Source organism: Manacus candei, unplaced genomic scaffold, assembly GCF_025592945.1.
Source record: "Manacus candei isolate 608988 ecotype Guabito, Panama unplaced genomic scaffold, ASM2559294v1 h1tg000071l, whole genome shotgun sequence".
NCBI lineage: Eukaryota > Metazoa > Chordata > Aves > Passeriformes > Pipridae > Manacus > Manacus candei.
The window spans coordinates 4168348-4196203 of record NW_026138119.1 but is presented as its reverse complement, the minus strand read 5'-3'; the positions used below and the strand labels follow the sequence as shown (position 1 = coordinate 4196203).

At 42.7% G+C, this 27856-nt stretch overlaps 1 protein-coding gene across 7 annotated transcripts; it reads right to left on the bottom strand.

Moving 5' to 3' along the window:
* Positions 1–152: 152 nt before the first annotated feature.
* Positions 153–27807, bottom strand: TSC1 (TSC complex subunit 1). Of its 7 annotated transcripts, none has more exons than XM_051808183.1 (23): positions 27504–27807; positions 20370–20432; positions 19139–19314; positions 18180–18283; positions 17390–17542; positions 15559–15703; positions 14409–14563; positions 14042–14115; positions 12402–12580; positions 11841–11950; positions 11492–11615; positions 10997–11112; positions 10601–10673; positions 9170–9268; positions 8509–9076; positions 8227–8270; positions 7444–7610; positions 6405–6587; positions 5953–6063; positions 5344–5466; positions 4188–4372; positions 3920–4081; positions 153–3183 (listed from the first exon to the last, which is right to left on the bottom strand). In XM_051808183.1, exons 3-23 carry the CDS (start codon positions 19242–19244, stop codon positions 2697–2699), a joined length of 3468 nt encoding a protein of 1155 aa, XP_051664143.1. In that variant the 5' UTR covers positions 19245–19314; positions 20370–20432; positions 27504–27807; the 3' UTR covers positions 153–2696. The 7 variants fall into 7 exon arrangements, with proteins under 7 accessions (XP_051664143.1, XP_051664142.1, XP_051664137.1 ...); XM_051808182.1 differs by having other exon boundaries at positions 4188–4375; positions 10997–11109; XM_051808177.1 differs by having other exon boundaries at positions 4188–4375; positions 27504–27806.
* Positions 27808–27856: the final 49 nt, after the last annotated feature.

The window sequence follows — 27856 nt, the reverse complement described above, 5'->3', positions numbered from 1 at the left end:
AGAAAAATGAGCTAATGATGAATCCTGTGCAAAGGAGCAGCAGCACTGACCTGCTCTGGACTGTCACAACGGGGAAGATGTCTGGACACTGAACTTGTTTCTGCATGTTTTTGGTCCCAGAAAGGTCGGCTTGCAGGGAATTTAACACAGGCTAGTGCAAAACAATACATTTTATTTGTTCACAGTTAAACACAAGCAACTGCCTTGACATTTTAGAACATTCTAATAAGGACAGCAAAACCTCCTTTTGGTTTAAGTTCTCTTTAGCTTACGATTGTACCATTTCCTCGTTTTTCATATTTATGGCATTTAATGTGGATTGTTTAACATGCTTACAAAGAGCGAGGCAGGGAACAGATTAACTTGACAAAGACAGCAATTTTAGATTTAACTAAAAGCAGTCAGTTAAAAAAATCTGTTTCCACTTCACTGATGGGACCCCTTCAAACAAACTGCAAGTTAACTACATACAGCAGATCCACGATTTTTAGACTTACAAAAAAAAAAAAAAAAAAAAGAAATAATTGCAAAATTTTGTTCCTCCATAATCTTTGTGGTCCATAAACAAACCGAAAGTGGTTTCCATTACTATCCTGGTGCTAAAATCCTGTTTAAAAGAAGAATAAAGTCACCTTATCAACGAGCTTGAGTCACTGCCAGGGCGTTTTTGTAACCGACACAAAACCCACCTCTCCTCGGAACGCCGGATACACCCCCGGGCTGGGCAGGGCAGGATGGGGAATGAGCTTGTCCAGCATCCCAGCCCATCAGGGCAATGTGCAAACCGTTCCCTCCTGGGGCTGGGATCCGGTGGGGAAAGGGGCAGGAAACCTCCAAATCTTCCCGAAACACACGCTACCACGTTTGCTACCACTAAGTCTGAGAAAGGCTAAAGACATGTCGACAAAACCAGTCTGTCACTTACAACCAACTCTCTACTCTCTATTCCATGCAGAGTCAAGCTTGGACACAACCACTGAAGTTCAACCTCTACTCTCAGGGTTCCGACTGACCAACCCAAAGGACACGGAAAAATAATTTAAGACAGGCAGAAATGTATTTAGACCCTGGGTGTTACGGAAGAAGCGGAAAACGGGGGGGAAAGTCCTGTCAGGAGCAAGCCAGCACAGTGCCAGCTGCTTTGACAGCCTCGTTCCTATCAGGGTTAAGAAGGGATTTGAACTACAAATGCAAGTGTTCTTGGACTTGATTTCTATGTGAGGCAATTCCTGAACAGCAGCTGCCACCCACAGACTGTTTCAGAGGAGAGGCCACGTGTGAGGGTGACGGTGAAGCCTGATGTGTCCGAGCACACCCGGCCCCAGACACATCAACATTTAGAACAAGCACTCTGCCTTCCTAACAGCAGGCTCTGCTCTGTCACGAAGGAGATTGAGTCTGACCACTGACAAGCCCTGATCCCAAAATCCTCCTTCACAGAAGGCTCATCACTGACTTGATTAACATCGAAAGGCTTCACACCAGGATTCTGATTCCCAGTTTGAACAGGATTCCTCCTCAGCCTTGCCTTCTGAGGAAGCAGGATGAGGGTGAAGGGCAGAGACCTAGAGCCAAACTGACATTGCTGAGCTGAAAAATGTGCTGCAGCCTGAGCAGAAGAGCACTCGAAGGAAACCATATTCTGAACGCATTCCCAGGAAGAACGAAGCCAATTACTTGGACTCAACACACGGTGGTCTTGCTCAGACCAGGAACAAAGAGCAGAACTGTGAAGGAGGATCAGGCAGCACATTTCCCTGATTAGAGAAACAAATCCTCCTCTGCAGATCTTCATAAGCTTGCAATTCTACATCCAGGTTCTGCACGCTCTCCCTACTTCAGTAAAGCTTCCTTTTCTCTCTTCTCCCACCCCAATTGCTTTCCCATACAAACCAGTCTGAGGTCAGTAACAGTCTGTCAGGCAAACACTTAAAATACCAAGAAGATCAGAAGCTAGTGTTTTAACAAGTCTTCAGCATTTACGGTCTCTTCTGCATTACAAGCTCCAGTTCCTTTTTGTCTGTTCAAATGTAACTTTCCAGGAAATGTTAAGGACAATATAAACAGTGATCATGAATTAGGGTGAATGAATCATTTTGCAGAGGTACAGTATCTTTAAACATTTGGGTATTCAATCAGACTCCAACTTAATGAAGACTGAGGGATGTGGGACAATGGACAGGCAAAATAGAGACCCTTGGATGAATGCACTGGAAATTCTAGTGCTGCTTCTTTCCAGGATGAAAGGAACCGAAGTCACCTGGACAGGCAGCACAACCAACTGCTCTAAATTGGAAGCTTGCAAGGAAATACAAAGCATTCAGAGTAGACTCACAAATGTTAATTTGGCCTCATATTGCACTCAAGTTCATAAACGCAGCCACTCAACTGGGGACAGGGAGAAAGGGCAAAAATACTTGCAAATGCTACCAGTTGTCCCTTCAAATTAGTACACGCTGCTAAGGACTGAATTGGAGAAAGAAGCAAGAGTTAGGCTGGGTATTTCAATTCCAGACCCAAAAATCCACTTTGCATTCGTTCAGCAGCCTCCTTCCGTTCCTGGCCATCGATCCTGCTCCGCTGCATGAGCCACTGCTCAGACCAAAGAAACATAAAAGCTTTTAGTTAAACTTGCACTCACGCCTCCTGTTCTATGCCAAGAATATGAAAATAACACTGATTGACTATCTTCCTCTTTAACTGTGGTCATGATGAGTTTCATTGTAGTCCATGATATGAAGCTGTCCAACACTGCTTTCCTGGAGCTTGGGCGAGAGGCTGAGGTTATCGGGGCTCGGAGGGGCCTTCGACTCCATGCTGGGATCTTTACATAGTTCAGTCTTTAGAGCATCAGACAGCCTGTTGATGGTCACACCCTCCTCATCACACTGGCTCTCGCTCTTGTTGCGAAATAATTCTCGTGCCTTCATTCCAAGGAAGCTCTTGGAGCTGGGGAGTGAACCTACAGTCAGAGGGACAGTGGACGAGGGCTCCAGCAACACGGATGTCTCCCAGCGACTGCTCAGCCTCTGGTTCTGGGGTTTCTCTGGGGTGGAGAGCTCGCTGCTGCTGCCACCCTTACTGCTACTGCTGCCTCGAGTGCTGGGAGGTTTGGTCTCTCCATTTCTACCAATGGTTTCTTCACTGTTTCCTGCCACTGTATCTTCATTACCACAGTCCACCCTGTTTGGGAGAGAGAGAGGATACAGTGTCAAGGAAATCATAACAAATAAACAATGGAGAGGGAAACGCTGGCCAAGGCAGATTACTTTCATTACCTTCCATTTCTGCTACTGACTATGTACTTCAACAGGTTTCTTTTCATAGTTGTGTGGCAAAGCAGGAGTGACACAGGGTAACCAGAAGTGTCACACAGTCAGCTTTGCAACACCCAATGCTTTAAATCCAAAACAATAATCCCACAGCAGAATGCATTTGGATCCTGATCTGTTACAGCAAAGGAAGAGATCTGTACATCTTCCTTGGACTGGAGAGCTTTCCTTTACCTAACCCAAGCACAGTGATCACCACAAGCTGGCAGTGCAAGGGATGACCCTGATGCTGTGGCAGAATTTGGTGTAGGAAAAAAGGCATAATCTGAAGGGAAGTACAGCACTACCCAGATGCTTTAGGCAGACAGATGTAAAACAAACACTGAACAACAGCCTAACAATTTGTAGATTAAAGTGAGGTTTCTCTCAAATTTGAGTAACAGTTCAGCTATCTGAGAAGTATTTCATCAGCACTTCCAGTGCTGTCAAGGACTCCCTGTAACCTGGGCAGAGTCCTGAAAAAACATATTCAATCCTTAAAAAGGTGGAGCAACACAAATATTTTGGGGTGATGCATCCAAGTGCTAGGAATCCCACGAGGATACCAACATTCATGAGTCCTGCCTATTTTACATAACCACACTTACCTTTCTTCTGCTGCTTCAGCTGCTTCTGTTTTATCATCTTCAAGTTTTTTCAGTAGGCTGCTCTTCTCCAGACGGCCAAACAGATCCAAGATCTCCAGCTCAAATGCCTGTGTGATTCTTTTCTGGGCCTTGTACCTACTTTCTACTGCTTGCAGCTGACCTCTGAACAGAAAAAGAAACCAAAATGTCCAGTGTCTCCAGATTCTGCCTCAACTATGATAACACATATGAGAAAGCACAGCTAAAATGTTACACAGGAAGCCCCTACCTTGCTTGGATTTTGACATCTTCCAGGTATTTTTTTTGCTCCAGGAAGAGGTGGTCCTTTTTTGCAAGCTGAGATTCCAGTTCAGCTATCCTTTTCTGGGAAGCATCAAGCCTTTGGCTTTGCTGTTGAACACATGACTTTGCCTTCTCCAGTTCTTTCCGAAAGGCAGCGTGCAACATTTCAACCTCCTCGAAGCAAACAACACAGTGTTAAAGCATAATTTGATAGTGTGTTATTTTTACTGATGTTCAGACATGTTTCTGATGTTATAAATAGGCACATTTTAAAGGAGGATGGAATAAAAGCAGCACTTCTAAAAACAGATATAGAAAACTGGCTGTGCTGAGGATGTACACCATTAAAATAACTACACATCACTGGAATTTATTAGCACATTAATGTTCCTTATGAAAAGCTCTTTTCATCAAAGCAAACTTGCCAGTTCTGCACTGGATTAGAATAGACAAACTCCATTTTAAATCCATTTTTTGCAACATGACGTTCATTAAACAGCAGTAAAAACCTTTTTTTGGCTTATTATTCACCTTCTTTAATTACTTTCTCTCACGCAGAAACAGTTATATTGTTGTGTAATTTACTTGCTTCTAATTAAAAAAAGGTTTCTTTGAAGTCAGGAAGTAAAACCATATGAACCACAGAAGTTTTAGTGAAGCTACTACTAACTTTTAATAGGAAAATGATTAAGTGAGAAGACTAAGATGTTTGTTTTAAAGCAGCACCTCATGAAAACCAGTAAAATCCTGGTTAAGATCTTTCTCCAAATTCTGGCACTATTGCACTACATTACTTTACCAACCATCTGCTGTCAATTATGTTACAAGCACAATAAAGTCTTGGCCTTTGGAAAAAAAAAATTGCTAAGAATTTATATCAAGTAGCTAAAACTGACTTCAGGTGTACCCCAACCACCCCTTTTTAGCTTTCAGAAGGAGCACTGAAAATATTCCTTAAACCTACAGTGCACACAGATATCTGAACAGACCAAACACAAAATCAAATCCCTGAAAATGAATTTCAGAACAAAGTTATCTGTTAAGTTATGAGGCATTTCCTTCTGAACCCAAGGCTGGGAGATGCTGGGTGATGCCCTCAAGTGAAGCCTCCCCAAAAGGCCTCCCCTGCAGCTCTGCAATACCTTTGTAGTGTCTGTGTGCTTGTGCTGCAGCTGCTCCAGGTACAGCTCGTTGACCTCCCCAAGAACCAGCAGCTGCCTGTTCAAGAACTCCATCTGCTGTTGCACTGACTCGCTGTTGGAAAGCTGGAAGGAGAAAGGGAACAGGATCCAACACTGGGATGGATGGTTCAGCAGGAGAGCCACAGTTGACAGGCACTGTGTTCACAGGGGATTTTTACAAAGGAGGGACACAAAGACCAGAATCAAATGCATCCTAAATAGTGTTAAATAAATTAGTTTTCATAGAGAACTTCTAATTTCCATTCAACTTCTGACATAAGATCTCCAAGATGTCAAGATTTAATTCAAGTTCATAATGCTCAATCTGCAAATTCCTGCTGTGGAAAAAGCAGCCAAAATGAGAAGACTCTGAAGCCCTTGAACTGAGTTTAGAGTTTCTTCACCAAAATACATTTTTCTGTGTTGTTTTTGTGTAATTAATATCAGACTCTAAAGAACTAAGCACAGGTTTCTTTCAGAACAAGAAAGAAAAAGCACCTGATGAAAATTATCAGGCAAAAAATAAACAGAAAGACACAAAAGGACCCTGGGAACACTGACTCTTCTTACCTTTTGAGAAACTTGGCTAAGCAGCAATTCAGTGTGACACACCTTGTTGTTGGCCTTCTTCAATTCTAACCTCAGATCTGCTATCATATTCCTGCAGTCTTCCAGCTTGGTCTGTTCAAGTGACAAAAAAATTACTCAGGGTTCTGAAACTTCACCAAGGACAGCAAGGGCACAGGGCTGGAAAGCTGTAACCCCCAGCACTGGAAATCAAATTATACTGAGCCCTTGTGAAAGCCCCCAAACCAGCAAGACACTGCCTTTTCCTATTTCCAAACTAAAGACAGGACAAAACAACTATAAAAGCACTTCCAACTGTGCACTGCCTTACTGTGAATTAAGACAATATCTCTAACAGAAACATACAGCATTCTCTCAGATATTTCATGCCTTGTTATTAAGAAGGTTATTTTTAAAACCAGTAAGTAGACAACAATTTTGTTCATGCTTCATACCTGCAATTCCTGGCTCTGGTTGTAGAATTCCTCCCGGTCGTGCTGCAGCTGTCTGATCTGGCTGTGAAGCTGAGCCACTATATTATCATGTTCCTCCTGAAACTGGTGGTACCTTGCCTGTTCTTTCTGCAGACTCAGTTTCAAAGCCTGGATTTCCTTTTCCTGTAGTTTCAGCTGATCTTTCTGTTAAGAATCCCACATGAAGCATCAGACAAGGCACCTGCTTATGAGTTAGAACACCTGTCCTAAAGCACCAGCCAAGCAAAGCTGTCCATTACCAGCAGGGCAGGCAAACACTTTTCCACACATGGAACACTTTATATAGAGCATGTTCTTAAGGCTTTTGGGGTTTGGTTTGTTTTTGGCTGAAAAGGAGATGAAATGGTGATAAGAGTGGACAGGCTGAAAACTCACAGCCACATCCAAAGGCACAAGGAGCAGTAACATATTTTTCCACTGCCTCTCATGCTTTCAGCAGGGACTTGGGCTTCACAGCTGAAACAACAGTTCATCTTCCAAAATCTATTCCGAAGTCTACTTTTGGCTCTTGTAGTGAATCACCAGAAGGTGAAACTGTTGATGGAATTAGCTATAGTATGAAAATACAGAGTGAAACACACCTAAATCTGTAATGAGACATCCTTCAATGCACTTAAAACTTCAGATTCTATCACAGTGAACAGGAAAAGAACACTGCAGTTTTCAGGTTTTGCTATTATTCCTCAACCAGGGACAATACTTCTTTAAATATGCAATAAGGTGTCTAGCCAGGCATTGAACAACTGCTCCACTAACAGGGAAGCCTTTAACATTATCCATAGGCAAATGCTGGCAGGGGTCAAGTATGAAGGCAGCCACTGATTCAGCTGCCTGAAGCCAATTAGAAACTACTGCCTTTAATGACAGCGCACGAGTCATTCCACAAACACTGACTTCAAAAAGGTGAGAAATGAGGCTTCTTTTTTAATTGGCCAGACCAATTAACACTGGTGAAGCACCAGTGTGTTTCCATCAGTGCTAGAGCTGGGTCCCTGCTCACCATGGCAGCGTTGTGCTCCTCCAGAGCTGTAGCTTTGATGACTTTCCTCAGGAGCCGGCGGTTCCGCAGGGCGTGCTGCTGCCTCTTGAAGCGCTCGTACAGCAGCTGGTTGTGCAGCAAAAGCAGCTGGTTCCGCAGGGTGTGAATCTCATCTGAAGGGGGAGAACCTGGATTGGGACACAGAAGAGCTTATTGAACTGTACTGGCCCTGTTCCACGCACGGGAAGTGTTTTCTGAAGTAAAAAATTAGATTTAAAAATCCATCTGCTCTATCTGACCTCTGACGCAAACTTCAAATTGTAAACATTTTTCCCAAAGCGACACGTCTGTGCCTTTCAAATGGATTCCTCCTCTTATTAAAGAAAAAAAGCCAAGCTCACCATCACCGCAGAAGCCTAAGAGCACAAAACTATAACAGCCACACAAGTGAAGCAGCAAGAAAAACAATCATCAGTTTTAGATTCAACTAGTAGTGAGGAGGTGGAAGGATGTCTTGGATGATCAGCACCACTCTGAAACCCAGCAGGTCTGAAATGGTCAAAAGCAGAAGTGTCTAGAATTGTGGGGAGGGCAGTTTACACTTTTCCAAGATGAAAAATAGCAGCTCATCTCACTGGAACACAGCTGTCTATCTGCTAAGCAGATAAACCATGACTTAATGGAGGGCACCAGCTTTTGCAGCATTAGTTATAAAAAACACAAACAAAAGGTATGCAGGTCATTGTTTAAGCAAGTCTAATAATAGAGAAACAGATTGCCAAAACACATGAGAAATTTCCTCACCTCCAAAGTGAGTCCAGTCAGCAGATTTGCTTGGCAGAGACAGCCTGAAAAATGAAAATGCAGCATTAAGTTTAAATATAAAAAACACTCTGCAAGTCACTTTAAAATACAATGTGCACCTCAAAAGAGCTTACAGCCTAGTAAGAGTACAATTAAGGTCAGTTGGTATAAAAAGAATATGGGGGAATTGTGCAGCTCCTTTTCAGGCACAGCTATTAAAATTAAGCCACTACAAAAAGGAGTAACGAGAAAGTTTGTGAAGTAATATTTTCAGTCACCTACTTGTTCAGCTCCTTAGTGTGTGCATCTGCTCCTTGCTGAATCAGTCTGTCCAGCACTTCCACGGGAGAAGTCGAGGACATACAGTCATCCTCCTGGGTTCCCTTGGCTTTCTTTAGCAGCTCCTCAGTCTTCTTGCCAACAAAGAGGTAGGCAGTCTTTGGTAATGCAACCTCGAAGAGGTGCTCATAGAGGGGAGGCTGCCCACTCCCAAACACCACCCTTCTTTGTGCTGGTACTTTGCACGGGCTGGGAGTGAGGATACTCGTCTCCCCAGAGGTTCCTTCCCTGTTCCCAGCAGGGCTTTCCCCAGAGCCTCCACAGGGCTTGTCTATGGGAGTAAACGTTTGTTTGGGTGTTTCCCGTGCATTCTCAGGCCCAGGCTTGTCCAGGGATGTTAAAGGCTCAGAGGTCTGGCTGTGTCCCTGCACACTGGAGACGGCTGAGTGGGTTTTCTTCTGAGAGCCTGACAGACTTTCATTTGTGCGGTAAAACGGGGAGTCAAACCCTCCTCTAGGCACCATGTGTTCAGCATCGGTCGTGATCTCCGAGATCTCTTTAGATATTGCATCTGAGGAGAGGGGGGAGCACCATTATGCACCTTGTATTTCAGCATTACAGACATTTCCTTAGCCCAGAGGTAGGTAAGGGTGACAGGCATTACCTTCCTCTCTGTCCTTTTCAGCGCTGTCTTCGAACGACAAACCACCCAAAAACTCCGCGAGATCACTTAAGGTTACTGAACTTTTACTACTGGGTATGTCTGAAAAAAAGGAAAGGAAAACCAAAAAGTTAGTTGTTCAGGTGCTGTTTCCTCCAGTCTTAGCACAGCACAAAACACAAGTCTTTTACTGCTGCAACATCCTTGGAATAAGCTTGTCCCTCCTTCAGATGCTTCCTCAAAGGAGGAAGTTACCAGCCTGCTGTTCCATTCTATGTGGAAACCAGGTTGATCAGTCACAGGTCAGCCCTGATCCCAAAATGTAATCTTGTAAACTTAACATTTGCTATTGCACAACCTCTGTAAGGATGTGCTGTTTGCAATTTAACCCATTAAATAACTAGAATAAAAAAGGTGACTCGTGCAGCATGGTTGTACTTCCACCTTCACATTAACCTCCCTCCAGCTTCTGCTCTGGCTCCACAAGGACACAGCACTTGCCTGAATAAAGGAAGTTTAGCCATCTGATGTAATACAAACTTGCCAACATGTGGCTACTCATCAAAACCGAGAGAGAGCTGCCAGGGGGATACACCCCAGAGCACCCAGGACAGAAACCTCACACTCAGCTCAGTCACAGAACAGGAGTCCAGGGAAAAACTTTGCCTGTTCTTAACTTGGAATTCAGAAAGTTCAGATTCCAGCATTCCTACATGACTACACCAAGGAAAACCAGCTTTAAATTTCACTGTCATCTCCACTTTGAAGGCAGTAAAGATTCACAGCACAGAAGTCTCAAAGACAGTGCTAAAATCCCTTCCTACAGCAGTCACAGATGTAGATGACAGAGAATGGAAAATGGAATCTAGATTTACCTATTAAAAGTTGAGTTCCTCAACCATCCACTGCTGATTTCAATATTCCACAGGACTTTTAACAAAAGGTTCAAGTACAGTAACACAATTGTAGATAGGAAACAAAGTTTTTCCAAAAGCCTTTAAAAGGGAACATCATATCTATCCTTACAGTTTGATTCAGACATAAAACTGACTTCACTGAAGTAAGACTTCATATACAACTTGCTGCTTCTAATTAAAAAAATTCATCCTCAAAGAATCAGCTTTTATAAAAAAATAAATATCCTTTTCCAGCCTTCAGTGTAGATCTGTATATTTAAACATGCATAAGAATGCATGAGAGCCAGGTAAAAATCTGCAAGCTACTTTTCTGAAGGTGAATAGTTAAAATGAAATCAAAAGCATCACAAGGTTTTAAGTTGAATCACAGTTAAGGCAGGATCCTGGAACTACAAAGAACTCAGGGGGAAAAAAAAAAGATAAAAACCTGTGGAAAAGTGTTTAGGAATTGGAACATGTGTCAATAAAACCCAGATTTGTTTACAACAAGTAATGGGGAGAGGAAAATGGAGTTTACCCAATGATTTATCGCTGTTTATGACATTTTGCTGTCGGTACAGTAAAGGCCTCCCAGGATCTGGTTTGTCCTCCTGAAAAACAAAACAAACCCGAAATACATTACTTGCATTAGGTATTGTTGGAAATAAACCTCTTGGACAGTTTCACAGAAAGAACTTTACTGCAAACAGATGGCTTAAACAAACAGCAAACCCATGTAAGAAGTCTGAAAACTGTGCAACTGGAAGTGGCAATAGTTGTCTAAACTTAGAAGAAAATGAGTTTTTGCAACGAAATGCAGCATTTTTTATGAACCAGTCACTCTGATTTTTTTCTTTCTCAGTTATGGTCACTGCATATAAGGCAAGTCAATGAAAAAAAACCAGATTAGTTTGGCAGAAGAATTTCGTAATACCTTTTTAGGAGGCGTGGCAGCAGCTGAAGGGAGTGAAACATGCACAAAGTCATCTGAAGTGCAGGGTGGAGGAGGAGATGTGGCTGGTGTTCCCAAAGGTGTTCCTTTCCCCCCTGCTGAAAAGGAGCACAAGTTTTCTCAGCAGGCTCCCCCTTCCTCCTTTCAGCTGATTTATTTCATGTGAAGAATTGTATGTTTAAACACTATCTCAACCATTTACTTAAATCTCTTTCAACTGTTTATCAATATGAAAGTGCACAGTTTCCAAGAGGCTGCTTCAGACTTTGGCACTGAATTCTTGCATTTCCCCTCTCAGTGTTTGCATCAGCACTGCTCTAAATGAGGAGGTACTGAGTTCCCAGAAGGCACGACTCAAGCCTATCAAATGGCATGGTGTGGCATCATTCCCATTTCAGAAGCTGACAGTAAAATTTAAAGCCAGAATTTCCATTGTGATAAACCTTGAAAGCCTAAATTCCAAAATTCAGCACGTACCAGAGGTGCCAAAAGCTTTGCTGTAAGGTTGTGATGCAGACTGGGATGACTCTGATGTGACAACTCCAGGGGAGGTGGGTGGGGTGGTCATACCACACACTGCAGAAGGGCTCCAGATGGTGACCTGTGCCACAGCAATAAAACACACATCAGAGTTCAGAAAAGGAACATGGGAAGCATCCAAATCCAGGCTCTCACACAGGAAATCAGGTGGGGATTAAATCCGCAATGTACACAAAGCACTGAAGAATTCACAGCACTTGTCAGAAACGTGAATTTTTAAGGCTGTCACAAGAAACTATGGAAGTGCAAAGCATGAAAGGTTGCTGTGCTTCATCTTCTGCTTTACCTGCTGTGGCTCAGTTGACAGCCTCGAGGACTGAGGGCTCAGGATCTGAGGTAGCTGCCCTGGCATTTGTGATAGTGTTAGCCGAGGAGTGGAGTACGGGGTAGAAGTCCCTGAAAGTTTAAAAAAAAAATAATGAATTAAAATTTAAAAGTATCCAACACATCAAATACAACTCCATGGTTTTTCTGGCTAGGACTTAAAGATTTTTAACCAAAGCATTTCAAATCCATTCAAAACAGACATTTGTAGGTAGCAAACGAGACTTTTCTTCCAGCTTAAAGAAGTATCTATTGAACATATTGCATACAACAGCTTTATTTTTTAGGGTGGTTTGGTTTTTTTGGGATGGAGAAGGCAGGGGAGGAAGAGGTAGTGGAAAAGCAACTTTGTGAATATGTACAACACATGTATCTATATATGTCTTTTTTTAAATGATAGGTTTTTTTCTGGTGCCTAAGAATCAGACTGTGTGGGATAAATCAGTAAGATTTTTTTTTTTTCGCTCTAGGGCCAGTTTTCCTCCAGCAATTGAGTATTGATTAGCCATCAGACAGGTCTTACCATAGCTGCTCTGTATGTCAGTGTAAGAGCTGGCACTGGGGTCAGTTTGATGATGTTTTAAGCTTGTGCAGAGTTTCCGAGACACAGAGTAATAACCATCTTCATACGAGGCTTCTGCAGGGTCCAGGGAGATTTTGGCACATTCTATCACAACATCATGAGTTTCTAGTCTTTTCCACCTGCAGACAGTTTTTGGATCCAAAAGAGTAAGTTAGTCAATGATTATTAAAAACAAAGAGTTCCTGGACATAGGAGGAATTGGCTTGTAGGATGGCTCATTTGTTCCAGACAGTTTTGCATGCTCCCAGCCAAACTGGAACAAGGCACCACACAGAAATTGCAACCAGATGACTTGTAAGAGGGGGTCTCAAAGAGGAGACAAACAGCCTGGACACAGAGATCCACAAAGGTCTGCCATGGAGCACTCTGGAAAGGAGGAACAGCATACGAAGACTTGGTTGATCCTGAGCTTCAGCAGCTGTAGAAATCAGCTCAACTAGACTCAGATGTTGGTAGTCAAAATTTAGACATGCCAGCAGTGAGGGAATCTTATATTATTTAAGCAAACACCGTCTGCAATGCCAGTTTCAGATCTGTGATTTTCCTCCCAAGTTTGGGGAATGTTTTTTAGGGTTTTATATCATATTACTACCTCCTTCATCCTGAAAACTATTTCTCACTAAATCAAGCAGCCAGATTAGATCCACCCAATATTTTCAGGGGATGGAAGTTCACTGTAAAGAACAGAAAGCCCAGAAGGCTGTCTATTAAAGGCTGAGTTGGTTCTGAAAGTAAGATATTCTATGTTCAAGATACCAAATCAGAAGGCTTCCACTGGTAGTTTTGTGCCAATTTTGTGCTCCTTAGTGGTGCCACCCTCCCCCCTGCCAAACTGAGCATTGTGACATTCAATGGGTTCCCAGTTAGGAGTGATTTCCTAGTGGCTCTGAAAAGCAGGGCAAGAGCACTACAGTGCAGCAACAAGAGTCAAATTCTCCTCTTCAGTGGCTGGGCCTGTGGAGACAAGAGAAAAGCAGCAAGTGGTGCTGCTGCAGGCAAATGAGCCTATTGCTAAAGAAATCTAATACAGCTGATAATGTTAAGACATACCTGTTAAAAGAACTGATCTGTTAAATGAACCAATATCTAGGTACCAAAACAAGACACACTGAAGCCATTTTAAACACTTAAATCCCAAATACTTCAACAAACCAAAAGGAGCATGACCCAAACCTTAAGCCAATGAAGCGTGTCCTGGTAGATTCACTTTATTCATTATAAGCAAACTCTTAGAACTTTATGAGGATGTTTGATCATTAAGTCACAAAAACAAGACAAAGTCAATTGTTTAGTAGAAGACAGATTCCATCCCAGACACAAAATGAATTTAGAACCCCAACACTGCTGTTAATGGCCTTTCACAACAGCTTTTGCTTGTTCATCCAGCTGTAAGCTGGGATGAAGAAAGTCTACATGTTTACCTGGTGTGCCTCTCAATCTGGGTGGCAAAACACCCTGGGCACACACTGCTGCTGACACAGAAAAGGTTTTGCTGCACACCTGCAATAACCTCACTGAAAGCTGCTCATTTAGAGCCTTTCCTATGAGCAGAGTGAACATATATATACATATATATATACCTTCGTGGGTCCAGTTCATGGTCCTTGGATCCAGTCACCAACTCTGGATGGATTCGCACATGTTCCATCATTGGCTGGGGGAGAAGAGCAAGAAGAGGGATGTGTTATCAGCACAGCACTGACCTGCACAAAACTGGTGAGAAAACCACTGATCCCAATAATTCAGAATGTTGCATTTAACAGATAAAGTTAATTCACATCATGGCTTCAAGAGTTCATCTTGCTCCCAACTGAGCTTTCAGTCCAATTTTTAATCTGTTTTGTTTAGCAGCCCTCAGCTAAACTGGCAAATTTCTGGTATTCAATTGGCAAATACCTGCCTTTATATAGCTATGTGTCAGATATATACACATGAGCAGCATTTTACCTTGACTACTTCTTCAAAGGTCTCCAAGTTTTCCTTCATACTGTAGTGAGAACGCAGAAAGGAGACAAAATTGCAGGGATACATTCCATAGAGACGATGGAAGAGAGCATAAACACTGGCATGAAGATGGACAAGATAAATCTCTGCCACGTGACCTGGAAAAAGCAGTTAAATCTTTTTCATTACATTGGAGGAAAGAACAAAACTCCTAAGAATGCAAACAGAAGAACTTTTAAATTTGAAACGTTAGCTGGGACAAGTCTTCTGAGGTACAAACAGTCCCTAGTGAAACTGGGAAGTCTTCTCAGAAAACAGGCAACACTTATTCATCAGCTCACAGCAAACACAAAAATGGACCATTAATTACAAGTGTCCTGTCGTTCTCAAAGCACACATTTTTATTCAAGTTAAAACCCAAAACCCCTCTAGACAGCGAGCCAGAGTTGGTAAGAACGATTCAAAAAGGAAAACTAAGGTTTGTTTTACCTCAAAGGTAAAAACCAAAAGCTTGTATCCACAAAAAGCAATCAGTACAGACTTGAATCTTACTATCCATCTTAAAGTTCCAATCCTACTTGCAATGCAGAATTGCTCTCTAAATAGCATCTCTATGTGCTTAACACAGCATTTGTTCATTCAGCCATGAGACACACACACAGATACTGCCAGTGTTAGATATCAGACCCCTCTCAACAAATTCAGCAGAGCCAAGGCTGTAAATGAGAAGACCAGTTTTACCAACACTTTCATATTTAGCTGCATGTTAAAATAAACTCTTACATATGCTGATTCTTTCCCCTCCCCATTTAATCTGGGAATCTCAAATTCCCAAATATCTGCCTCAAATGGTAGCATTTTCCCTTCTCTATCCAGTAAGATCAATCTCTGCTTTTCACTGTCATCAGGGCAGCATTTTGGTTCAATGAAACTTCATGTAGTAACAGCACCACATGGAAGAATCTAAGAGACTTCTGAATTTTGAGCAAAGAACTCCCAGATGCTATTGAGGAACAGAACAGCTTGTGGGCTTAACACATCATTTTCTGTGTTTAAATAACCTCAGACCATTAAGAGCCTCACAAAAGAACTGCATACAAGTCACAGGGACTCTGCTAAACCACAACTGCATGCAACAAAGTTGAAATCTCACCTGGATTCTGCAAGCACCAGGCTGAGAGACGCCCAAAGATACCAAAGAAATCATGAAGGTACTGTTTGCCAGACTGAGGAATCATTGGCAACATGGTTATTAGCACTAGGACACCTGTGGTGAGTACTACTACATCTGTGTCAGTCTGCAAGAAGGGAAAAAACCTGCATTAGTTAAAAGTGTTGAACTTCATTTTTTCCAAGGATGAAGTGAACGCTGAGTCATCATCATGGAAAAAGTTCTCTGTTGAAACAGTCCCTCTGAACCCTACCACAACTTAATGATCCAAGATTACTGTGGGGTTTTTTATCTGGAACAACTCCAAGATTTTGGATTGTTGTTCCTACTCTGCTGCTTTCCTGCATAAAGACTTGCCTTAGCTCAAAAGGGAACATCACCACAGTTCCACAACCGAGTAGAAAAAAAAAAATTACTGGTATGTGAAGCATCTTATGTGTCGCCTTCCTTCCTTTCCAGAGCTGAGAACACACAGCACTCAGAGCCTCAGGAACTGCACATCTGCTCAGGGTGTTCAAGGCTGTTGGCCAGTTACCAACACAGGGGTCAAAAGCTTTCCTCTTAACCTGGCTGATGGCTCTGCCTGCTGGATATTTCACCCAGCAATAATCCAACGATGCTACAACGCCTTGGCTTGGACTGTGAGAAAGGGATGTGTCAGTGAAAGCCTTTGGCTACATGGAACAGTATCAGGGAATCAGATTTTAGGATAGGACACAGAAAATGTTCAAACTATTTCCCACTGGAGTCCCCACTTGCTTCCCCAGTTTAAAGCATATTTTCCTTGGTAGTTCCTGTGCTTTGGCAGCACAGGGGGTACAGAACAGAGGTAAGGTGCCACTGAGCTGCTCTTGGATCTGGTATCTCCCAGGAGATATCACCAGCTGCTCTGGTATCTCCCAGGAGCCACCAGGGCTGATGGGACATATTCAGTGTCAGGGATTTTTCTTCCTCTGTATGTCTACCTCAGTCACACATAAACTATTACAGCACATTTCCTGTCCGTCCCAATCCCTCTGTACACATCCCAAGCACTTCCACATCTCTGTTCTACTCCTACCAGCTTTCTGACTCACTTCACTCCTCTCTCAATCCCACTGCAAAGGGCAGCAGAACTCATCAGGAGTTCCAGTCACAGCACTTGTAGCTGCTCCTTTGGCAGTTACAAACCAGTAGTGGTTTTGTTTTGAAGAGCACTGGCACTTGGCTACATCATGCACTTAAATGTGATTTTAATGTGAATTCTTCACTACCACATTAAATTCCATTACTGACTATGCATTCTAGGTCTCAAAGCATTACTGTAAAATGTTATAACTGATAAATTTGCAGATGGGAAAAAAAAACCCACAAAGCATGGGGAAACAGCTATGTCCTTGTAATCCAGCATGTCTGTAGCTAAGAAGGAAAAGTCTGCTAATTCCAAGGTAATTTCACTATGGAATGAGCTATTGCATGGCTCACCTAAGCTGCAAGTAGAGTACACTACCTTACATGCACAAATTCAGAATGCACTGATGGGAAGTTACTGTATTTCTCATTAACTTCACGTTCAAGACACCCATCAACTTCACCAGGGGCCCTCTTTAACTTACTTTTGAAAAGTTTTAATAAAATTTCCTAACTCACCGATACACAGTGACAGTGGGTTTTAGAAACACGACTGTCAGCAATAAAAGGATCAGCACAAGGTATTTAGCTCACATTAATTCCACTGTGGCTTAACTGACACCAAAACACAAATCAAATGCCTTGCATTGCAAGTGTGTATGTTTACATCAGGTGTTTTATGGACAACACTGAGGGTTCTTACCTTGAGACATTTAAGTAATGAAAGTAGGAGAGGTGCTTGAGAAAGTTTATGTTTCCAAGATGGTTGTCGTCTTATCACATGTCCCAGCAGAGAGAGAGTGGGTAAACGAGTAGCAGCTTTGCCCATATAATCATTAATTTTGTCCAGTAGATGCTGATAAAGGGTTTTGCAGAGAGTGGTTGAAAAAGGAAAGGTATTTATATTTAATTGCTATATGTTCTTTTTCACCAATCTATATTCAGCAGTTTGCCTTTGTCAGTGATGGAAACTATGGGCATTTTACAAATACATAGGATTCAAGAGGAAATAAAACCCAGCAATCATGTAAGAGTGCTGGTAGACAAATGCAAACTAGTCAGTCCAGAAGTCACTGCACTTGGAAATGTTTATAAGTAAATAATGAAAAACTAATCTGGTCAGCAGCCAATTTGTTGTGTCATTCCCAACCTATTTAAAAATCCTTACTTGCTCTCAAAATATCCATATTTGTTTTAGGCCAACACATCCAGGACTGACCAAGCAGCAGGAGCATTGCAAAGAGACAACATCAGTCCTCAGAAAACTTTCCTTTATAGAGGTTCTTTGCTTAATTGGGTCAGTTTAAGCAACTCAAGAAACAGAGACCTTTGAACTCTTTTTAAAGCTTAACTACTCTTACTACAGAGATACTACATCTCTACAGCAAGGTAATTCTACACCAGCCCAGAACCCCAGAGTTCTAAGAGGTGCTATTTAAAGGCTGCTCAGTGCCAGGCTAAAATCTGCCATAACATTATAGATTTGTTTTTACCTTGTCATGAGGCTCTTGCAGCGTGGACAGGATATGCAGTGCCTGCTGAGAATTGGTTTCCAAGTAATAGTCCACCAGGTTGTTGACAAGCATAGGCCCACGGTCTGTCAGTTTGGGGGGAAAAAAGGGAGGGAAAAACCTCTCAATACACCAAAAACTAAGCATTTGCTACAGGGACACTGCAGAACTTTTAAACAACTATTACACAACTTATAACGTGAAGCAGGACTTGGTGTTTACCAGACCTTTGGGAAAATGAGACCTCTCGACTACATTTCCTGGTTCCAAACCACTCGAGCAATTGCATTTGGCTCAGGGAAAGCAACCATTTATTTTAATAACTAACAATTACTGTCTAACCTGAAAAACCTACAGGCAGCTGAACTGCAAGGGTATCTTACCCAGCACAGGTAAAGAGTTCAGGAGTAACTTTATGTTCTCTCCCTTCAGCAGATAAAGGAGAGCAAGTTCAGGGACAAGGACACTGGCAGAGCTCTCAAGTTTTAAAAAGGCTCTGTCAGCACAAGTGATGCCTTAACAGCAGCAATCACTTTTCAGAAAGTCTGGGTCTGTTTTGTTTTGCTTTGTTTTGTTTATTTTTTTTTAAATTAAAAAAGTCCCACTGGTTCTCATAATGTGGATGCCACCTAATTCTTTCTAGATACACTTGACAAAGAAAGTTTCATCAGCTCCCACTTGAGGCTGTGCCCCAGGAAAAGCCAGTCATCCTCTAATAGTATTTTAACAATTACATAACAGACCTTCCAGAAGCCATGCCATTAAGCAAAATGAACTGAAGAGAAGCTTAAATCCTTAAAGCAATTTCAAACCCAAGTATCAAGGAGTTTCTTTCAAGCTGCATTTGCAAAGGCAGGGGTTGATAAAAAAAACCCACATTATTCTACCTTTACTGGTGTAAAAGCAAAGCCCTTCCTGGAATTACATAAAAGCATACATACCACAAACGAGATTATCTTTGAATGCAGCTGTTATATCTTCCAGGACACCCAGAATTGGAGAATCCAGCATTGAGAGGAGCTCACCAACATTTCCCTGCTGTGCCATGATGCACGTACTGACATGAATGTGGAGGTCAAAATTTCAGGAAGTTCCTCATTGGTGTCTCTCTACCAGACTAGGAGAGAAGAAAAAACAGATGAATGAATGAACTTTTCCTTTTCCATCTTAAATCTCCCATCTCTCCTATTTCTTTTCTGCAATATTGCCCATTTCACACTGAAAGGATTGCTTGAGTTTGCACACCTGCAATAGAAGCTGTAAGAGAAGAGTTTCCAAAAAACCAACGAGTTATTAGCAGGGTTTTCTCCCCCTTTTTCAAAAAGACATTAATCTGTTTTGCAGAAGACCTCGGCAATCATATCTAGACTGTCAGAGCATTCTCTTACCATATTTTTTAATTTGTTCTCCAGCTTAGTAAACTAAGGCTAAGGTCCATTCCTCCATTCTTACAGCAATTCCTCCTCAAACCACCTTTCAAGTCCTTTGCATAGTGAACTAAACTCTGGAGAAAACACACACCTCCAGATCCTTCTCCAACCCTGTGACCAGATCAGGAATTTGCTGCCCTGGGCTCTGCATTGTTTCACACCAACAGATTTGGGCTTTAAGACTTGAAACATGGCCAAGCTGCAGCTGTTGGGAAACTCAGTCAGGGTCACTGCAGCTGCTGCCCTTGGCCACCCTGGGCACACCAAACCACAGGCTGGGCAGCACAACACACCTTCTTTTCATGTGTGTGACTGGTGAATGACACACTAAAAGCTCTGCAGTGCAGAAACTGTGTAGAGCATTAAATGCAACAGTGTGCAGATAACATGACTGGCCAGGTCCTCAATAATAAGTGGGAACAAACCTGAGCCTCTTCAGGCTTTTGAGATGGTTTCTTATGGCTTCTTCCCATGTCCCACCATCAGAGGGATTCAGGTGTCACATCTATCTACCTACCACAAAATGCATTTTTTCTTCATCCATAAAAACCCTGTGCTGAACCTTTTCCAGTGGCAGAAAGAATCTGGTGTCACATCACACCTAATTTTATCAGCAAGGGTTTCTTTTCCTTCCTACTTCCAGCCAGCACACATTGTTCACTTCCCCCATGGAAGGCAAGACTGACACGTCCCAAGTTTACACACAAAGTCTTTTTTTTTACTGCAATGGTTTATACAGCACCTGTTCTGTGGACGAGCTGAGCTTCTGTCTGCAGTGTTGTCAGCCACACACCTTTCATGATCACTAATAAAGAAAAAGCAGGAAGAGGTCAAGAAAAGGTACAATTTATTTTTTTGTGCATAGTCAGAACAGCATTCAGTTCTTTACACAGATGCACCTCATCCCTCCTGCATGAGAAAAGTCAGCCCTTACTCTGAAAAACACCAAAAGGTGTTGCACAGCTGCCCTTTCCAGAACTGTCCACAGGTTAAGCTGTGCAATTGCCTCCAACTAGATGGCTTTCACAAGACTCTAGTTTTGTACTGTGACCCTTCACAAGCCGCTGAAGAGCTGTATTTATGATAGGTAAAATCTTACACACAAAGAATCCTCCTCTATTCTGAATCTAGAATAGTTAATTTAAGCCTTTAGATTCTAATCAAAACATTGTTAGGCATTAGCCAAGGACCACATAGCTCAGTGCTCTATTTTAAATAATGTTCTAATTACTTATAGACATATTGCCTTCTTGAAAACTGACACTTAACAATGTTACTGGCCAGCAGGAGTTAACGTGGCCACCAGTAAACTTTGTCATTTGCAACATATCACTCTGTAGTTGCAGAACTGCCCAAGGTCACTTTTCTCAGTGCTACCAGACATCAGTTTACTTAATCTGGCATGGATTGCAAATTCAAAGGTGATAATATGGCACCACTCTCACTACAGGCATTTCAGTAGGGACTGACTTGCTGTAGTGTTCCAGTACTCACCATTTCAGGACACAAAACACCCCACCCTCAGTTTTCAATGGTCACAGTCCAAATAAAAGCTCATGTCCAAGCAGCCAGCACAGTCTGGTCACTGAAGTGTTCAGATTTAAATGCTATTTTTTTCCAAGCCTGATGCTGGCAAGACCTTAAACCTTCAGACTTAAAACTGGCTGGTGGTGTAAGCAAGACTTACAATAAAAAACCAGCAACCTGAAGTGGGGGGAAAGTTACTTTTTGCTCAAACCAGAATGGATTTATAATCTATAGATTCCATAAAATTAGAGCTGGGATTTGCTGGGGTTTGGGGTTCTGTTTTGTTTTTTTATTTCTCTACATTGTGCAGACTCCCAACTTCTTCCTCAAAGCACTTGCTGTTTAGAAGGCAAACAATGCTCAAAGAGTGACACCATCCTTTCAAAAAGTTTGAAGCCACTCATCCGTGCAACCTGAGGAGCCAGCCTTCCACTCTGTTACTCCTTTTCAGGAGTCAGATGCTTTTTGGGTTTCTAGTAACTGTTATGACATTGAATTGACTCAATGACAGTTCTACTGAGACACTCAGACTGCACTCAGAGGGACGTATGGAAAAGCAGCTCCCTACAGAGAATCTACTCCTTTATTTCTGAGAACACCACCTTTGAGACCAAAAAGGCCTTACTGACACAGACCCCTCCATTTCTATCAGGACACAGTCTCAGCTATGGTGAAGCAATAGATTCACCAGCTCCCTAAGCAGCCTGAATTAGTTGTTTAAAGTCTTGTTAACAAAAGAGAGGCCTGACCACACCCCCAGGCCAGCTGCAAGCAAAACCTGTTTTGAGAATTAAAGCAGCGTGAACACCGGTCTCTGCGTTTTTACCCCATAAAAACCCTGTCAGCACTTTTCCTCTTTGACCCCCCACCAGTGAAAAGAATGCTTTTATTTCCTATTTTCCTTGAGTAATACTGTTGTTATATTATATCTTCGTCACACCAGGAAAAGTCTGGAGAGCAGGTTTCACTCATTCTGACACAGCCGGAGGAAAAGCTACAGCACGAAATCAAGAAACACACCTTTGGAGACCCTCTGGATGGGGTCTGGAAGTCAGGTTCAACAACACACTTGCAGACAGATGGGGAAAAACACCAGTTGAAATGTTGAGCAGGTAAGAGGATTTGTGCCATTGTGCTGGCACGAAACAAAGGCTGCCATCAGATAAGAGCAGGGCTGATAACCCAGCTCGGTCCTGATAACGACTCACGGAGGTAACGGATCATTTCCCAAGCTCCCTCAACTAAAACAGATGGCTGGAGTGACCTTGTGCCAATAAATCCAGCATCGTTTATTTAAACTTGTCAATCAAGCCCTGGAGTACCTTAAAGTGGAGCAGTCTCCACTGCAAAAGCCCATATTTGAAATATTAATAAAAGTATTTCAAACCACACTCCAAACCAGGACAATATTACACACAAATACTTCAATAGTGCAACTTTATCTGTTGAAGTTACACTAAACTGGTATAAAGTTGTCACCCCACTATATATAAATAATTGCAATTGTAAAAATTAAATCATAGGTTTTTCAATGCAGGATCTCCTCTAAAGTGAAATTCTAAATAAGACTGAGATCCTCTATCACACTGGCTCTGCTGTGCCCAACACAAATGAACAAACCAGGAAATTCCAGCAACAGCCTTAAATCTCATCCCACCTTTTTCAGCAAAGACAGCTGAGTAACTACTTTACAGGCAACAGGCTTTTAACTCCAGTCAGAAAACGCTGTGTTCTGGCAGATGAAGTTCAGCTCCCAGGGGCTGTGGTGTCAGAATGATTTATCACAGTCCTACCAGGAATTTGGGATGTGATTTTCAAATCTTGTAGATAAGGACAGGGCAGGTTAAGGGACTTCCACCACCTTGTGAAACAGTGACATCCTCCACTGGATGCCACAGTAATTTTTATCTGGAATTGATACATCTGTGGTGAACAGGATATCCCTTAAATCTTTACAGTATCATATCACAACCACCTCTTTCTGCTCAAATACATAGTTACAAGATGCTTCCATCCCTAGATATTGCAATCATTCCCCATTAGAAGAAATTCCACATCCCTGCAGCCATACTTGGAACTAACAGGATTAGAAAGAAGTCTGTAAGTTTTCCATGTGTCTTGATTCACTGACTCTTCACTAACTTTTAAATTAGTTTTATATGAAAGATCCTTGGCACTTGGTTCATAAAGAGTAAAATAAATCTGTTTAAATACCTTTTGAAATGCAACTGGAAGATATAACAGCAATAGCACTTCTTACATTCAAGAGCTTTCATTCTTATATTCAAGAGCTCTCATAAAGACAAATTTTAGTAAAAAGTATTAATTTTAAGTACCGATACGGCCTTGGAGCCAGCTTACAGAAGGAAAAGGAGAAGCCAACAAACCAAGAACCAATTTAAAATTGGGGTTTTTTCAGTAGCTAATTTAACCACAACACAAAACAGTTTAAGCTACAAACTCGAGACAAAGGCAAGGACTACAAAATTATTAATTGCAGAAGGCTAAATAGAGAAAGAAACAGCAGAGTATTCCCAAAGATTATGACTTCTGTAAGTATTTCTGTCAAGAGAAGATGTTCTTCTGTTCAGTGTATTTTTATCTCAAGCCAAATGAAAAAGCAGCTGGTAGTGCCAGTTATGCTGCTCAGAGGGTGGGGAGGAGGGGGACACACACCACAAACACACCCTCCTCCCACAACACCCTTTGCTGCAACAACACACAAATCCACACACCAGAAGCACCTCTTCTGGGGGTGGGGGATCAACACCAGCATTTTATCTCTCCTCATTAATCATAAATTAAATTTGGGGCTGGCAGTGAATGGTTATTACCCACCCCCCCTTCCAAGAGAAAAGGGGGATTTCAACACCATGAGAGCAGAAGCTCCAGACTTACACTTTTCCACCTGATTTCAACTGCAGGTAAGGTCAGCTCAGGTGCTGCTTTGGCAAAAGCCACCAACGAGGACAGAAGGATTTTACAGCAATTGTTGTTTCCAAAGAAAAATTCAGGTTGGCAGCACAGCAGCCCTTTTCACTCCAACCTTTGAAATGCTGCTCATAAAGGATCAAGCCTCACTCCCTCCCATCCAACACACAAAATCAAAGCCTGCTTTAGGTTTCCTAACAACACTCAATTTTATATTTTCCCCACAGTTAAAGTAAACACTGCCATCACAGAAGTGACATAAGCAATGAATGAAAAGTGACAGCAGGGAGAAAAACCACTGGTGGCCCAGGAAAGCAAGCAGCTGACTATTCCTTCTCACCACCCAGGAATAACAACTCCAAAGCTCTGTTCAAACTGATCACTACAATTGACAGTACAATCAATTTAATTTATTTATTCATTTTTAAAGAATGAAGGTGTCTGGCTTCTAATAGCAAATATTCTTCTGGTTATTTTAAGATCTGATCCAAGACCCCGTTCCTAAACTCAGTAATTATTTATAGTTATAACTTGATATTAAATACATTCACTTTGTTACAGGTGCTTAACTGATGTGGGAACAGGAAGATCACAAAAGTCCAATAACCCCAAACAAAGAGAAAAAAAATCATACTCAGCAATTTTTAAGATTTTCTTGACTCTCTGCTGTGCTAATACACTCTTGCTAATTGCTACTCATCAAATTTCTGTCAGAGGGAAAATTGTTTAAAAGTAACCCATGTCTAAAAAAGCCCAAACACGGCAGGGCTGACACCTCACCCTTTGGCAGGAGCCCTGTTAACCAGCCAGCTACTAAATGGAATTAGGGAATAATTTCGTTCCTTCCACCCAACTGCACATATTAATAGCAAATAAATAAATAAGAACAAGCCCTGGCTTTCTGTACCAATGTAATTAACATTACACAAGGAAAGTAAGTCCAACTAAGGAATCTTTTTTAGCTCCAAACAGGTGAACAGAAAGCTCCAGGCTTGGCACCAACACAAGCAGTGAGACTCCTAAATCTCTGCAGCACTTTTCTTTTTGCCCCCAAGAGGAACCTTTTAAAATATTCACAGAGTTAGGCAGCAATTCAGTAAACCTTGAAATCACTGCAAACTATCTGATGTACTCACTGAGGCATTTTAACTACTCCAAGAATTAAAGTCAGCAGTACACAGAACAGCAGCAAATGATGTGTAACTGTTAAAGTGAAAACAAAACGTGTATAATGCCCAGGGAAATGACAGCAATTCTTTACTCTTAACATGCTACCCAAAGAAATGCTTATGCTAACAAAGGAAACATCATTACTTGTCCTCATTATGTTTATTAAACTACATGAAAATAAAATACAGCAGCCACGTACCAGATCAAGATCTAAGCTGTAACATTCTTTCTTAAATATCCACCTGTCTGCAACATGCCACGGAATCTGGTCCCTTCCCTGCCTCCACCACTGATTTATTTTAATTTGCTTGTTATCAGAGAATCCCAGAATGGTTTGGGTTGGAAGGGACAGTAAAGATCATCTTATTCCACCCCCTGCCATGGGCAGGGACACCTTCCACTAGCCCAGGTTGCTCCAAGCCCTGTCCAACCTGGCCTTGGACACTTCCAGGGATGGGGCAGCCACAGCTTCTCTGGGCAACCTGTGCCAGGGCCTCACCACCCTCACAGGGAAGAATTTCCTCCTAATAAAGGAAAAGGTATCTTTTTCAAATGTAAAATAAATACAGGAGTGTGTGCACATATTCAGCTCGTACAGAGACTGACTGGGAATCACATCCCCAGCTCCTGTCAGGACTAACAAGTAGGTGTCTGGCAGTTGGAAGAATTTCAGGAATCAGTACAAGTCAACATCCCAGCAGTCCAGCTCCAAACAAGAGCCAGCATCCATTTAAAACTACAAATAGCTACTAAAAACAAATATTTGTTCCAACACCAAAACATCTGCAATTGGCCAGTGTATCTCACATGGGAATCCTTTAAAAACGCTACTTTTTTAGCCACCATAAAAGTAAATTTTCAAGTAACAAAGAGTTAAGGTGCCAGGATTAAACACAGCCAGAGATAAAATCATTTTAATTAAAGCCTGTCTCATGACACATTAGATATTCTGACTACATTTTCATCTGGGTAAGTCTGTACAATTCCCCATAAAGGAAATGTAGGATTGGGCTGACCGGGCTGCTAAAAAATCCAGAACAAATGAACAAACAAACACAAAGCAAAAAACTGTTTTACTGAGCAAAGGATTTTAAGCCCCTGATTTTATTTAAAACTTAAAATGTGGTGTAGCTGTTTCTGATAAGCAGAGTATCTGATTGCTGCTTACCAAAGTCAACAGCAGAGAGATTCATTCCCAGTGTTTGCAGTGATTATTAAAACTTCCAGAGTTTTCCTAGATTCAGTTTCTAGCTGTTCACACATATAAATTGAAGAGGAATTTTTCCACTTAACAGGATCACTTTCAGCAGTGCTTCAATTCTGACAGATTTCTAACAACTGTCCCCAGGAGTTAATGCCAGGAAACTGCAGGATCAGACCACACAAAGAATGAAAACCTGTATTATTATCCACTGGAAGGTTCTCTGGAAACAGCAGGTCTGGAAACAGTTTTGGAAACCTGATCTCAGTTTCTGGGTCATTTCCATGGGTTTTGAATCATACATTCCTTTAAGGCATGTTCTTTCTTTCACTCATTGCCTTGTAAAAGACTCATTAAAAAGAAAAAACAACCAACACAGAAGGGCCAGGAGAGAAGCTCTGACTAAACTGATAAAACAATGACAGAGGCTGCATCCATAGCAAACAAAGGGTGAAAACTTCAGGACTGCAGCCCCGCAAGTTCTTTGTGATAACAGGAAGCAAAATGTTTTACTGTAGAAGTAAACAACATCCTGACTTTCACATTACCTACCCACGAGCAAGGAAATGAGAAAAGCCTTCCTCACCGAGGGGACAGACTTCACCAACTGCTTTATTTAATGCCCAACCCCGGACGGGGGAACCTCCTCAGCGAGTCAGCGACGCAGGGGAAGCATGAAAATCGCTTTTGCAAGCGTTTACTCAGCGTTTGCACGGAGGATGCTGAGCCTTTTCTCGACGAACCGCGCACAATTAAAGGGCTGGTGGGGGGACCCTAAGGGGAGGGGCAGAATCCCCCCAGCCCTCCAGGCAGCGCCCCAGAGCAAGCCTGGCTGGGGGGAAGGAGAGGGGACGGAGTGAGGCAGGAAAGTGGACGGAAGGGGAATATCCCCCCTCTGCCTTCCCCATCCCCCCGGCCCCTTCCCTTTCTCCTCCCCGAGCCCTTTCTCCCTGCTCCCCCGCTCGTCCCTATGCTCTGCCTCCTCCTCTCCGTCCCCGCGACTGCCCGCGGTGTCGCCCGGGCCGTGGGCTGGCCTGGCGCACTCACCTGTCCCTGTGCTCCCCTCAGCTGTTTACCACTCCGGGCTCCCTCGGCCCACAGGGCGCCGCCATCTTGGCCCTGCCTCCCCCTCCCACCGCGGCGCTTCGCCCCTCGGATCCCTCCGCCGCCAAACCTAGTTCCGCCTCACCGCCTCACTCCCCCGCTGGCCGCCCGCCTTCTCCCCCCGTCCTTCCCCGCCCCGCTCGTTCCTCCCGCCTCACGGGGGTCTCCCCGCCGCGGTGCGGGGGTGAACGGGGCGTGGGGGGGGCAGCCTGCGGGCGGGTGTCCCGCGGCGGAGGGATCTCGGCGGGGTGGGGGGAGCGGTTCGGCCTGGCGGAGGTCGCGTGATGTGGAGGGGG

Coding starts and splice junctions, on each gene's coding strand:
- TSC1 (XM_051808180.1), bottom strand. CDS start 19,244: ATGGCACAGCAGGGAAATGTTGGTGAGCTCCTCTCAATGCTGGATTCT. Junction 9,269..10,600: donor AAACAGCGATAAATCATTGG/GTAAACTCCATT, acceptor CCTTTTTTTCAG/ACATACCCAGTAGTAAAAGT. Junction 4,082..4,187: donor GATGTCAAAATCCAAGCAAG/GTAGGGGCTTCC, acceptor TTTTCTGTTCAG/AGGTCAGCTGCAAGCAGTAG.